At 33.8% G+C, this 13,578-nt stretch overlaps 1 protein-coding gene across 1 annotated transcript in view; it reads right to left on the bottom strand.

The window, feature by feature from the left end:
* Window positions 1–13,578, bottom strand: part of RNGTT (RNA guanylyltransferase and 5'-phosphatase) — a 215,108-nt gene that overhangs the window by 78,916 nt on the left and 122,614 nt on the right. The window contains exon 13 of the mRNA XM_004673684.2: window positions 7,294–7,394. Within this exon, the coding sequence (XP_004673741.1) occupies window positions 7,294–7,394 (101 nt within the window). The remainder of the gene's footprint in view (window positions 1–7,293; window positions 7,395–13,578) is intronic.

Here is a 13,578-nt window from a genome sequence, read left to right on the forward strand (position 1 = left end):
TGGTATTACAAAATTTGTCACAATATTTATCTCTATCTGTCTTACAAATCAAGTTCCTTACACCTTCTGAGTAGAGTTTATTCATCTTTTTTACTCCCAGTAACTAGCATACATATATAGATGATTTTTTAATACATGCTTACTAAATAGTGATAAAGTAATAAATCAGTTACAACTAACACTACCATTGGCTTATGCTGAAAACCTAAAAGTAAGATAGTAATTTTTTTCTTTTTTGATAAAGTAGGTTATGATAAAGGTCTTTGCTCTTAGTAATGAATTCATGTAATTTACATTTGATTTATTCTAAACTCCCTTGAGACCATGAAACATGGCCCATACTTTCTACAACAAACACATATTTAAATGCCCAAACAATTTTTAAATATAGATACTACATAATCCAGTTCTGTTTATAAAAGTTAAAACACGGCCCTCCCTGGTGGCGCAGCGGGTTAAAACACAGCACTGAGAATCTAAAGCCGCTTCTGCATGAGTTCAATTCCCGCCTGCCCCAGAGGTGACCACATGGCGTGGCAGACCTCTTCTGACCCGCCCGCTGCTCCCCTCAGCAGTGTACTTCGTCGATCTGCCTGTTCTGTTCCCCACTCTGTCTCTGGTGAAGCCTCTCACCACCCCTGAGCCTCTGGCCTGTACCCCAGTTCTGTATGCACAAATAAATAAATCTTTAAAAAAAAAAAAAAAGTTAAAACACAACCCAAAAGAAGCATATCTGATGGTATCTGAAGAGCTAATATAATTGTGTAATGGTTAGTAAAAACATTCTTGATACTAACACATCAACATGTATGATTTAGATTATCAGTTTTTAAATAATCAAATGAAGACATGTGTGTATGTATGTATGTATGTATGTATGTATGTATGTATGTATGTGTGTGTGTCTATTCTAAAAGCTGCATTATTTACATATTCTTTGATGACTGGAAACATGTTCTGAGACCTGCAGTGTCTTGTTTGTTATACTGAACATTAAGTATCTTTCAGTGATAGATAACAGAAAACTTCCAGTTGAAAGGTTTTTAATGAAAGGAATACAAGGTAATTAATATAAATATAACTGTTAAATCTGTAGTGTTCACACTGAATAATACTGCTATAACATAAAGGCATTCAGAAAATCTAAAACTTAACCCAACAGGCATTAACATATACATGTACTCTCATGCACACAGGCACCCCTAAATCTTACATTGCTATTACAAATTAAATGTGTTTCCTATGATAAATTAAGAGTAATTTTTAAAAACATCACAAATAAAAGGTGCCAATATAATAAATTTAAGATATAAAAACCAATCAATACAACTACTACTACATGCAGCTTTGCCAAAATCTTGGATCAAAATTATTCTTTCTATTCCATTATTCAACACTTGGAAGTACAGTTTGCTAAGATAGTTTTCTGATGTACACAAAGGGCAAAATAAGCTCCTTCTCCACCCTCCCGCCCCATGTCCTCTCCCCTGAGATTCAGAGCTTAATATGAGTTCCATTTTCTAGAGATAAAAGGACTGCATTAACAATGATGTGCCCTCACTTTCTTCTTTTTACAATAAATTACCATATTTATATTTTGAAGCTGTCATATGCTAGAGGATATTAAATATCCTTTCAACATAATTAACTCTTTAAGCCAAATTAAATGGCTTGGTACAAAACATACTGTGAAAGCAAAAAGAATATAATTCTATTAATACTATTTTTCAACTTGTTTTAATAAGAGCTATTAGTTTCATATTTTTTTTTTAAATAAGAACTATTCATGGTTAGGGAACTCAAATTTTTTCTTCTCTGACATTTTAAAATAAGTATTTGAACTTCAGGTTATTTAGTAATATATAATAACTTCATACGTACTTTACAAAACCCTAATTTAACAAATTTCTAGCTCTAAAGATTCCACCCATAATCACATAAAATGTAAGTCACAGGGTTATAACATCAGTGTTTATTATACTAAGATATAATAAGATATTTACTACAAATACAACTGTTTCTTCAATAGGTTAATATAATAACATGGAGAACAATTCTTTAATATATAAAATACTGACAAATTTTTAGCAATAAATGGAAATTCCCTACTTTTTAAGAATGATTTAAAGATTTCAGAGGGTTGCAAGATTCTAAAAGCAAGGGGAAAAAATCTTAATACCTGAAAAAGTGTTTTAGAAAAACAGAAATAACAGAATTGGTATTTCAAATTTACTTTTAAGATTTAAATAAAAATAGGAATCACAGGCAGCTGTTGAAATATAGCTTCTTACTTCCACCTAACATTAAAGTCATGTGTGTGTGTGTTGTATATTAGACCATAATAGAAAGACTCCAGGCTATGAAAAATAAGAATGCTTCTTAAAAACATGAAAATATAGTTGAATTGGAGAAAAATTCTGAAAAAAATAGTAAAGTCAGGTATGAAATAGCAATTAATGAACACCAATGTCAATAAAATAAAAATGAGTTTAAATAATTACTAAAAAAAATCTCATCACATAATTAAAGTCTGAAAGCCAACAAACTATTTGCAAGATGTACAGAGGAAAGAATAAAACAATGCATATGATTTACATCTAAAATCATAGGGTATATTGACAAAGAGCAAAAAGAAGCAAGGGAGTTGAATACAATACAATGCTTCTTTGTCTCACACAGGGGAGTGTAAAGAGAATTCACTCAACATTCATATATTTAGAAAATATATGGGTTTAAAAAACCTTTCATAAATTTAGTGGGTGACTACTGAAGGTAAAACAGAACATAGTATTCGACCATAAAGAAAATTTCTATTTGCCCAGTTAAGGACTAAATGTTTCCCCAAAGTTTCAATGTTGAAATCTAAACCCCAACATGATGATATTTCCAGGCTGGCCCTCTGGGAGGTCATTACAAGTATAGGCCAGAGTTAGCTCTCCTTTTCCACTCTTTGGACACAACAAAAAGTTGATAGTACACAAATGAAAGTGAGCCCTCACTAGAATCCAACGATGCTGGCACCATGATCTTTGACTCCCAGATTCTGTACTGTGAAAAACAAATGTGTGTCGTTTAATACACCCAAGCTACAGTATTTGTTATAGCAACCATAGCTGGCTTCTGGAGGTTGGAGGAAAGTGAGGGGTTGGTAGCAACATTTTTGTGATCATAATTTACAAAACAAGAAAAAATACCAAAAAAAGATAATTTGAATATACCTTACTTTTCCTCATACCTCATAAAGTAAGGTATGATTTTTAAGGGCGTCCTGCTAAGGGAACTAGACTGTGATTTTCTCCTCCAAAGGCTAGAAAGGGCCCAAAAGAAAGGCTTAAGATTAGTAAATCAGGACATTCACTTGAGGCACAGGGGTTAAGTCTCAAGGTTGTCAAGCTACTGGAAGCCACAGCATTATGAGTTAGATCCCCAGTCCAGTGAGCTGACCCACATGGTGCAGCAGACCTCTCCTGTCTTAGCCGCTGTTCCCCTCAGCAGTCTATTTCAGTCCATCTGCCTGCTCTGCTCCTCACTCTGTCTCTGGTGACTCCTCTGACTCCCTACAACTATGGCTATGACCCAGTTTTTTATGTATATCTCAAAAAAAAAAAGAATTAGTAAATCCTGGTAAGAACATATATCTGAAAATACTAGAGAAAAGGTTAACAATGGCTTGGCTTTTGGTAATGTGTATGGCCCACTAGGAGCTAAGTTTAAAAATGTTTGAGGCCTGAAATGGAAGAATACACAGGTGGAAAAGCAGAGAGGCTTTCCCCATTCATTTAGTACAGGGAAATGGAAAACTCTAAATAATGATGCACTGGGATGAAGAGTGTTTTTCTTTCTTGTATGAACTGCCAACGCCAACAGCACTCCAACAAACAAACTTAAGTCCAATGAGTCAATAAAGAAAAGTAAGAATAAGGTAATCAACAAAGGAAGGAAAAAGAATCAACACCAGAAACAAAAGACAATAAAAAGAGATAGAAAATAACTGTACCTCAAAAATTCTATATTCAGGTAAGGCAAGACTAATAACCTGTCAAGAAAAATATATCTACAGATATATAAGAAATCAGAGTCCCATCAGATATGTAAGAAATCAGAGAAAAACACAAATATACAAATATATTTGAACAAGAAAGGAAAAATGAAGGAAATGAAAAAGGGCTAGGCAATGAATCCTGAAACATAAAAACGCAGTTAAGTTTAAATTAGATAATGAGAGACTATAAGGAAATGTTATAAAAAGTAGTATAAAGTTCAAGGAAAAGATTCTTAAAAGGAACATGCATGGCTATAAGAGAAATTCTAAAAAGAAAAAACAAAGTCCAAAAGCAAAATTCCTAAGACATTTCAATATTATCTATAAAGAAAGGATTGAGGAAAATGTTCCAGTAAAAAATAATTCAGGGCCCTCCCTGGTGGCGCAGCGGGTTAAAAAACAGCATTGAGAATCTAAAGCCACTTACGCATGAGTTCGATTCCCGCCTGCCCCAGAGGTGACCACATGGCATGGCAGACCTCTCCTGACCCGCCCGCTGCTCCCCTGAGCAGTGTACTTCGTTGATCTGCCTTTTCTGTTCCCCACTCTGTCTCTGGTGAAGCCTCTTGCCGCCCCTGCACCTCTGGCCTGTACCCCAGTTCTGTATGCATAAATAAATAAATCTTCAAAAAAAAAAAAAATATTTCAAGCCCTCCCTGGTGGTGTAGCAGGTTAAAGCACAGCACCAAGACGCTAAAGCTACTTCAGCATGAGTTCGATCCCCAACCCAGAGGTGATCCACATGGCATGACAGACCTCTCTTGACCCGCCAGCTGCTCCCCTCAGCAGTGTACTTAGTTGATCTGCCTGTTCTGCTCCCCACTCTGTCTCTGGTGTATCCTCTCACCGCCCCTGCACCTTTGGCCTGTATCCCAGTTCTGTATGCATAAATCAATAAATCTTTTAAAATATATATATATGAATAAAACCTGAAGTGAATGTTAAATAAAATCATTGCAAAAATTTTATCTGGAGAAAAGAAAGGAAAAGTAAGCATTAGAAAGTATTTCAAGTCTCTCAGGTCATAAACAGAAGGCAAAAAGACCACCTCAGAGGGGGGAATAATGGGTATCTGCTGTTCAAGCATAAACAAAAATATATATATATGATTATGAACGCAGAGAAAGGAAAGATAATCTTTAATATAATAGGAAAGTCTCATATAAATTAATAAGGGGGGAAATACAATTAATACCAATGTGATAAAAAAGAAAGTTTCTTTAATGAAAAAAAGTAAAATAAATATAAATTATAGTAAAAGGATTAAAAGCAAGTAACTTAGCACATTAACTCTGAATGGACTAAACTCTCGTGGTAAAAGTCTATAGAGAGGCTTAAATAAACAAAATTTGTGCAACAAAACATAGGTTTGATATTAAAAGAGACTGAATATATTGACTATACAAATCGTATTTTATCACTACATTCCTCAAAATAAATTATCTACACAATATTAAGGCAACAACACAAAGCTAACACAGTTATCTTCTTATGATCTCACAGGGCTTCTACCACCTGTACAAATTTTTAAAATTCACTCATTTCTTTGTTTCCCAAGTATTTTGCATAGCAGATACTCCCTGCAGTTATTAGCTCTTTGACACTTTCCTCAAGATTTACACTACTTTACCGCCCATTGAAGAATGTACAAATTTGCATTTCTACTAGTTTAAGAAAGCACTTAACTGCTCACATATAAATATCATTGTTGTTTTAGAATTGTTTATTGGACTAAGCAAACATCTTTGTAGACTCACCCAAATATGATATTCAGAGCATATTTTCTTCTTGATAAGATAGGGTATATTTTGTTTCTTTTTTAAAGATTATTTATGCATACAGAGCTGGGGTGCAGGCCAGAGTTGCAGGGACAGTGAGAGGATTTACCAGAGACAAAGTGGGGAGCAGAACAGGCAGACTGAGGAAGTACACTGCTGAGGGGAGCAGCGGGCAGGTCGGGAGAGGTCTGCCTCGCCACTAGGATCACCTCCGGGGCTGGGAATCGAACTGGCACTGAAGTGGCCATAGCTAGCCTGCAGTACTGTGCCTTAACCGGCTTTACCACCAGGCAAGGCCACATAGTATTTTAAATAATAGAAGAGTATAGCTCTTAGATAAAAATCTGTATTACATGTCTAAAAGCTAAACACGGTGTAGACTGCTAACCTATGCAAAAGTTATTTTAGGTCATGATACTATAACTTCAAGTTTTCAGAAATGACAAAATGGGTGAAAAGAACAAAGTTTAGATTTTAAGCCATCAATACGACATTTAACACAATAGATTTTTTCTATCTGTATCTCATTTCAATCTAACAGGAGTTTATTATATCAGCACTTTATTACAGACTCAAAACCATATTCTGAAAGACTAAGGCATCATTAAAAAATTAATTGCAAATATTTTCAAAGATTGGTTTTTATATTACAGTTAAGACATTCCACTCCATTTGAAACTTTGTAGAAATATTTAAAAGTGCAATGGAAAAAAAAGAAAGAAAGAAGCTTATAATATTTTAGTCACACTTCACTGGCCACATGCTATGGCTCTTATGACTCAGAGACATGGCTATTCACCTTTCAAATTATTATAGATTTATTTCTTATAGTACTTTTTTAATAGATTGCATCTAACATTAGCATTAAATGTATATATTCACTTATTTTGTTAAAAACGATTAATAAACATAACATTCTTTACATTTAAAAACATTTATTACTTTGGCTAACAGGAAAATACATGTTTTATGCAATAGTTGTATTTCATATAAGTACCTTCTTTTTGAAAACTGACATCCATATTACATAGTGTACCTATACCAAAGCAGTTTTCATAGTGATATCAGGTGATCACTTTAAATGCTGATGTTTTAAAGATGTACTAAAATCAAATATAATTCAATTTTTAAGTCATCTAAATGGGTTAAATTTTAAAAGAACAAAATATATTTAAAAATATAATAAGAATGAAAACAAAACTGGGAATAAAATGCCATGAAGGATTGTAGATCAGGTAAAATGAAACAAGACTGGAAAAACAATAAAAATTCATGTTAAATCTCGAGTGTTTATTCGAAAGTAGCAATCAAATTCATAAGATAAATTCAAAAAAGCAAAAGCATAAGCATAAGCATTTAACATTATGAAAAATCTTAATGAAACTCAACATTTAAAATCTTACCATATTATACAAACTACTATTTCATGAAAAAATGGTGGGGTTGGGGGTAGATGTTTACTTATTTACTTACCCTTCTCCTCCCATTCTTGTTATCTTGAGGCGAAAATCTACAGAATTCAGACTGGGAGGCTTCCATTTTAAAATATCATCACATCGACCAGGTTTGTATTTCTAAAGTGAATGAAAATAATAGTTAATATGAAGCTAAAATATTCAACATTTTTTAATTGAGGCAACAATGGTTTACACTACTGTGTATGATTTAGGGAACTATGTTAACAAAATTAAACATTCCTGAACCTGATACCAATTATGTTTCATTAAGTAATTTTACTACCTCTCGAATATAGCTTGCTATCTTTAGCCCATGAGTGAGACTAGATATCCATCCTCATATTAGTGACCTTTCCCCTTTTTCTGCCAAAGCATGTATGTCATTCCAATTTGAGAAAGTCCAAAAAAGGAATAAAATCAATATTCTATTCAATCTACCCATGATTTAAAGAAGCCTAATGATTTTTTAAAAGTTCTTTGATTTTTAGCTTTATTGTTGGGTAATTTACAAATTACACCATGAATTAATTTTTGACCAATGAATTTTGACAAATAGATTCAATCATGTAACTATCATCAAAATCTTGATACATAACAATACAATAAACCCCCAAAATTTCTTCTAACATTTGCAGTGAATTCACTCCTTAGCATGCTCTCTGCTAACAATGATCTATCACGATAGTTGTATCTTTTCTAAAATTTATAAGATATTCTTTACAAAGTTTTAGCAAGCTATCTACGCTATTATATGTTTTAGTTGTTTTTCTTTTTATTACTATCATTCCACTTTATGTAATACCATGAATTTTTATGCAGTTAGAAACTGATGAATACATGAGGACTGTTCTCTGGTTTGGCTGCTATGAATGATACTGCTCTCTAGACATATGCTTAACTAACTCTTGGTAAAAACTAAGGATTGAGTGGCTGGGTCACATGGTAAATGTATGCATGTTTAACTTTATAAGAAGCTGTCAAACTGTGTAACATTTTCCCATTCCCAGTAGTAATGTATAATAGATCCATCCAGGTAAATGTAATAGCTAAAACTATAAAACTCTTAGATGAAAACACAGAGGCAAATTTTTATGTTCTTAAATTTGGTTAATAGATTCTGACGTATGATTCCAAAAGCAAGAGCTATTAAAGAAAAAAAAAGATAAGCAGTTTCAATAAAATTAAGGAAATGTTTTATGTACATCACAAGATATTACAGAAGAGAAATTTGTTAATCACATATTGATAAAGTTCAATGTACAAACTATTGAACAATTTCTACAATTGAAAAAAATGAAAACTGAAAGCCCTGAAAAGCAAGTAATAATCACTCATGCAGACTTGCAAGAATGAAATAAATATAAGGAAAAAAAAGAAGTAGAAAAATAAAGGAGCTACTGAAGCAAGGGAAACCCTATAAAGAGGAGGATACTCAGAAAGGAAAAATTGATGTGTTCTCATTGTTTTGTTTAAAGTACAAATCAAACAGAATTCTAAGATTTTTTATAGATCTGAGAAAAATTGTCAAACAGGACTACTCTTTCAAACAGAAGCCCATATAATGGCAAATTTAGTATAACTTAAGTTTTGCAAAGAAAGGCCAACTATTGGACTTGATAGGAAAGACACTGTTTTGGCGCAAAGTTAAGAATACTACTTTCTTCCAAACCTTGAATTTAAACATGAATGAAAATACAATCAAAAATAATTCAATTGAAGTTTTTGTCCATGTATTTGTCCTAAGGTATTCATTTAAACAATATATATCCTCCAGAATGCAAATGGCCAACAGATGTATGAAAAAATGTTCAACATCACTTATAGTCAGGGAAATGCATATCAGAACCATGAGACCAGCACACACTGGTGGCCCATGTTTAAAAAAAAAAAAAAAAAAACTGGCAACACCAAATGCTAGCAAGGATATGGAGAAAAGGCAATCCTCTTACACTGCTGGTGAGAATGCAATGCCACTGTACAAAGCTATGAGAAAGATCTTCAAAATACTAAAAATGGATCCCTGTGGTTCCTCTCTTAGAAAACTACCCAAAGAACACAAAAACACTAATTTAAAAGGAAACTTGTACTCTGTATTTACTGCAGCACTATTTACAAAAGCTAAGATATGAACCAACCTAAATGACCCCAAACAGATGAGTACTACTCAGCAATCAAAAAATACAAAATTCATGTCATTTTACAGCAACTTGGATGGAACGGGAAGATACTGTGCTAAGTGAAATAAGTCAGATGGAAAAAGAAAAATTTCAGTTGGTTTCACTTATGGGTGGAATATAAAGAAACCTAACAAGGTGTCAAAAAAGAAACATACAGGCAAACAATAGTTTTGAAGCACATGGGGTAGGTGCAAGGAGGAGAAGGGTCAAAACAGGGGAGGGAAGAACATAAAGGACTATGGTGATAGTTCATGGGCAAATTATGGGGTCTACAGCTGTGGAGAAAAATCAAATATTGCACAAAAATGAGCAATGTAATAAAATTTTTAAAATAACATAAACTTAATTTTTTAAAATAATATGTATCATTCAGGATGATTACAAATCTCTTTAGTCTTATTTTGATTTTTTTTATAAATGCTGAAATGGCAAGTTTTCCAATTGTCAATCAAATAATGAAAAAAATGATAAAATTAAATTTTTCTAATAAAGTATATTTGATAGGAATGTCATAAACCTTTTATAACAGTAGCTCACTATGGTAGTACAGGGTAAAAAGACTAAGGGGAGAAAAGAATGTCAGCATGCTTCCTAGATACTATTCACAACCTCTGCCAAGGGAATGCCACACTCTATAGTCATCAATTACTTCTGTTTCCTATTTATTTATAGTAGTGACTATGAGGCTACCTAGAAACCAAAGTTAATCTAAGTTATTAAATTTAGAAAAGTTTAATGATTGATACAGTTTTACAACACCTCATAACAGGTTCCTAATGATAAATCTAAAAAAAAGAATTTGAATGTATACTTTATAATAAATATTATAATATCTCTTACATTCTCCTCTCTGAAAACCAAGACTTAGTCTTGTCTAAAGACAGAACTGCTAGTTTTTATACAGCAATGTCAGAAACAAGTCATTCCTCTTCTCACTGAATATCAACTACTTGTAGCAATTTAAAATATTAGAATTTGATAGCTTTGGTCATTTTAAATTATCTCCATGAAATTAAAATGCATGATTAAAAATTTCGAAAACCATAGTTTAAAATACTGTAGCTCTCAATGACTGCTATAAATTCAACAATGACATAGATTCTATGGGTAAAATGTATTTAAATACCTATTCAAATGTAAATTTTACTTCAACAAAAACCATTTCTAACAATCTGCCTAACAAATGCAAAATAAAATATCCAATGAATATCTGACAAAAGTAAAATTTACTACAAAATGTTAGTCTCAGTTATACTTAGCTTTAAAATAGAATTATGAAATGATTGAACTTAGCAATATTCAAAAAGATTGTAATACTATATATACCACATTACAGAATGCATATATCTACTGTATTATAGATTGTATATATCTATCACTATATAAAATACCTAAAATATAATCACTAAATAAATAAGCGCAAAAGTACTAAATAATACAGGGAACTAAGTCTTTTAAATAAAAGGTATAAGTTATTAAACTTCAAATATAAGATCTGCTGAACTATAAACATGAACACCAAAAACATCCTTGAAAGGATGTTTGAAAGTTGCATGTTTCAATGTACAATTAGGGAGCAATACATTTTAATTTCATTAAATTCACCAACATAAGTCAAGATTAAAATAATCATCAAAGCAATATTTAACTAATATATACAATACTTCATTCTATAGAAGTAAATCTGACTTAACCAGATGATTTGTCAAATAATAACTGGGCACAGATTGTCTGAAACCAATTACCAATATAATGGAAGATATCCATTATTGTCTGGGGAAAAAAGAAAACAATACAAGATGATGCAAATATCAAGCACCAAAGTAAAAAGATCAGACAGGAAAATGTTTACCGAGTGAGATTAGAATCTGACTTGGAGTTGGAAAATAGTCATGTGTCAAAGAGAAGTCTCAAAACTAGAGAGAAAACTAAATGGAGGCATAAGTGATACATCTGTAAAGCAGTCTTTCTAGCTAGAGGTGATTTCAGCCAGAAGAGAGAGAGGTTATTTGGTAAAGCCTGTATTTTTGGTGTCACACTGGGGAGGGGGAGGGAGTGCTACTGCCATCTAGTGGGTTGCTAAATAGTTCTATGCATAGATGAGCCGCCCACAAAATTACCATCCAGCACAAAATGTCAATTGCGCCACAGTTAAGAAGCTCTGATGTAAAGGTAGCTAGGAGGAGTAATACCAAAGAGGACATGATATTTAGTCCCTCTTTGCCTGTACTAATTACAAACTTCATGATTTTAAAAATCCAATGTTGGGCCCTCCTTGGTGCGCAGCGGGTTAAGGCACAGCACTGAGAAGCTTAAGCCACTTCCACAGGAGTTCGATTCCCGCTTGCCCAGGAGGTGACCACAAGGCATGCAGACCTCTCTTGACCTGCCTGCTGCTCCCCTCAGCAGTGTGCTTTGTCAGTCTGCCTATTCTGCTCCCCACTCTGTCCCTGGTGAAGCCTCTCACCGCCCCTGAGCCTCTGGCCTGTACCCCAGTTCTGTATGCACAAATAAATAAATCTTTAAAAAAAAAAAAATCCAGGCCCTCCCTGGTGGCGCAGCGGGTTAAAGCCCAGCACTGAGAAGCTAAAACCACTTCTGCATGAGTTTGATTCCCGCCTGCCCTGGAGGTGACCACATGGCGTGGCAGACCTCTCCTGATCCGCCCGCTGCTCCCCTCAGCAGTGTACTTCATCAATCAGCCTGTTCTACTTACTTTCTGTCTCTAGTGAATCCACTCACCACCCTGCACCTTTGGCCTCTACCTCAAGTTCGATTCCCGTCTGCCCTGGAGGTGACCACATGGCGTGGCAGACCTCTCCTGAACCACCCGCTGCTCCCCTCAGCAGTGTACTTCATTGATCTGCCTGTTCTGTTCCCGACTCTATCTCTGGTGAAGCCTCTCACCACCCCTGAGCCTCTGCCTGTACCCCAGTTCTGTATGCACAAATAAATAAATCTTTTTTAAAAAAAAAATCCAATTTGGGCTTCATGCACCTCATTTATTAAAAAACTCAGTAATAGCATTTTGTTTGCCAAAATGGAAATCTCTAGACTAGAAATACCTAAGATCTTTTGTGATCCTTTGCTATGCTTCATTTTCCACTAGTAAAATGTAGGAACCTACATTATTATAATACATATTGTTCAATTTAATCACTGAGCCTGAAACATAATGACATGAATTTAAGAACAATCCCTGGCCTTACAATTTTTGTTGTTCTGGCATTTAATTAAATAAATCCTATTTGTAATGCTACTCAATAGAATATAACAATTTAGTGATATGATCCTTTGTCCACATTTGACTACGAAACAACAGGCATATCTATTATGCAAAACAAGAAATACTCTGTATGAAGGAAATATCATTCACTCAACACTAAGTTCCTAGGATGTGCCAGTACCATATATTAGTTGTGAAATGTACCACTGACTGTCAACCACAATGAATTAGTTAGCCTAAGCCACAAGAGGAGATACAGAAGTACTATAAGAACAAAATGTTACTAAGTTTAAGGAAGTACAATAAAGAAACATCAAAATCAAAGGGGTATTGAGGGGAAGCACAGGGAAAGGAAGGTTTCCTGAGAAGAAAAATGCATAAATGAAGAACAAATCAGTTATAAGAATTTCATACAATAGGACCAAGACCATATCTGAGTTGAGGGGAAGTATGTTCACCACTCTAAATTGTTCCTGTTGATGTGCAGGAAGAAGCTGTTTTACAATAAAAATATGCAATTATAACAAGGAAAGGTACCATGGAAAGTAGAAGAAAATGGAGAATTCCCAGTTTTCAAAGATTTGTTATTTCTCATTTGCTTATAAAAATTGTATTGCTACTTATAGAAACAGTGGGTTAAGGGTAAAATAGAGTTGATACAGGTTTCTTAGTTTAACAAGGTTGGAAAAGTTACTCAAAAATAGATTCATACTACTATTTTTATTATTCACAATTCTAATTTCTTCTCACTATTTTAATATAAAATAACCAATGACTTACATTTCTGATAAAAAAAATGGCTTACAGGCCCTCCCTGGTGGCGCAGCGGGTTAAAGCACAGCACTGAGAATCTGAAGCCACTTCCGCATGAGTTCGATTCCCGCCTGCCGCCTGCCCC

The sequence above is a fragment of the Condylura cristata genome, unplaced genomic scaffold (assembly GCF_000260355.1).
Source record: "Condylura cristata isolate star-nosed mole 26May11 unplaced genomic scaffold, ConCri1.0 scaffold00001, whole genome shotgun sequence".
Classification (NCBI taxonomy): Eukaryota; Metazoa; Chordata; class Mammalia; order Eulipotyphla; family Talpidae; genus Condylura; species Condylura cristata.